Source organism: Sinocyclocheilus grahami, unplaced genomic scaffold (assembly GCF_001515645.1).
Source record: "Sinocyclocheilus grahami isolate Dianchi unplaced genomic scaffold, SAMN03320097.WGS_v1.1 scaffold12226.1, whole genome shotgun sequence".
In the NCBI taxonomy this organism is placed as follows: Eukaryota; Metazoa; Chordata; class Actinopteri; order Cypriniformes; family Cyprinidae; genus Sinocyclocheilus; species Sinocyclocheilus grahami.
The window spans coordinates 1-1,704 of record NW_015514285.1 but is presented as its reverse complement, the minus strand read 5'-3'; the positions used below and the strand labels follow the sequence as shown (position 1 = coordinate 1,704).

Genomic DNA, 1,704 nt, shown 5'->3' with positions numbered 1-1,704 from the left:
TTTTATGAATGCACGTTTTTAATACAAGTATTCTACGTCCATGCTTTCTGTATTCGCGTGGTCACGTGATGTTTGTTTTTGTTTTCTTAAAGGACGCTGGAGCGTGCGGTGTCATTTTTTAACATTCCACGAACATTACTGTTGCCTTACGACATACTGACAAGCGAATGGATAAACACCCCAAAATGAGAGCTAAGAAGACGTTCAGAAACGATGAAAAGGGCTCAACAACTGATGAACCGGTACCAAAACGTGCCAAAACAGACGAAAATTGTATTTGGAAGAAACCCGGTCCCGCTGTCAAAGCTCAACGAGTCAGTGAACCAACTGAAGTTAACCGCTTGACAACTCACAGACAAGATCAGCCACAAGATGAAGGTTTTAACTCGAGCAACAGGTCATTAACAGAAGAGCTTGGGGTTAAACAGGACAACGCCGACTGGGTTACATTTCCACTTTACTCTTCAGGTCAAACTTCAATGGCGCTAACCACTGATAACGCAATTTCTCAGGGTTTCTCAGTTAAAGACACGCCGCAGTCATTTAACGGCAATTTGTCCAGTGAGGCGCCTTTCCCAAAAATAACCTATCAGCCAATCAGCGAGACTTATTTTCCGATAGCAACCCATCAGCCAATCAGCGCGGCGTCTGTAATAAACCGCGAGCCAATCTGCGAGGCTTCTGTGCAGGTCAATACCCGAGGTCTGAACTTCACTCAGCCGCCTTCTGGAGCAGGTAGGGTTGAAGGCTTTGTGTTCTGGAGTAGAACTTGCAAAAACGCTTCTACTTTACATTTCAAAAATATTTGAAATATGAATTTTAAAGTATAACTATTAAGATAAATGGTATATTTGCATATTATTAAAAGGTTCAAGGTTCATTAGACCAAAATAGTGAAGATAGCTTCAGAGCAAAAAGCAAAATGATCGATTCAGTGACAATTCCATTCCTTCCTAAGAACTTTTTTTTTAAAACTATATCAGTATTTATATACATGACACAAGACATTTCCTTGTTTCATTGTCTCTGTGAGCAGAAAGTGAGGTGGCAAGATCTCAGAACAAAACAGTTTCTATCAAAAGGCCCATGAATGCCTTCATCTTATGGTCAAAGATCCACCGACCCGCCTTGTCTAAGGCCAACCCATACGCCAGCAACTGCGACATCAGTGTTCAGCTAGGGTTAGAATGGCACAAACTGTCTGAAGAGCAGAAGAAGCCATACTACGAAGAAGCTCGCAGAATCATGGCACAACACATGGAGAAGTACCCAGGTAAGCTATGGACAAAGACATTAAAGAGCATATGCAGAATCTCAAAGTTGAAAGGTAGGCACTTTTTATTAAATGTCTTATTCTCATCAACACAGATTGGGTCTATCAGCCATGCAGAGTGAAAAAGAAGCATTCCGCATCCAGAAGGCCACCGGTCGTCCCTGCGACCCAAGTCTCCACACCCTTCATTCTGACATGGGCACAGAGACCTAACCCTTACCCAGAGCCCCTAACATCAGCGAGAGGGCAGAACAGTCTAAATTCTCCAGGTTCTGCTACTTATTTATATAGCTTATGCCTTGAATATTTCAGGTTCATTACAAATTAATTTCAACATTTGCTACGTAACGTTGTTTACCACAAAAAAAACAAACAATCGACTCATCCATTTTCTTTTAAAGGGGTCATATGATGTTGCTAAAAAGAACATT

The 1,704-nt window shown here is 41.6% G+C and overlaps 1 protein-coding gene across 1 annotated transcript; it reads left to right on the top strand.

Moving 5' to 3' along the window:
• Positions 1-78: 78 nt before the first annotated feature.
• LOC107578833 (putative transcription factor SOX-15) lies at positions 79-1,542 on the top strand (the record flags this gene model as incomplete). Its single annotated transcript, XM_016264741.1, has 3 exons — positions 79-735; positions 1,037-1,273; positions 1,369-1,542. Coding segments are annotated over exons 1-3 (979 nt in total), but the record flags the coding sequence as incomplete, so codon positions are not given.
• Positions 1,543-1,704: the final 162 nt, after the last annotated feature.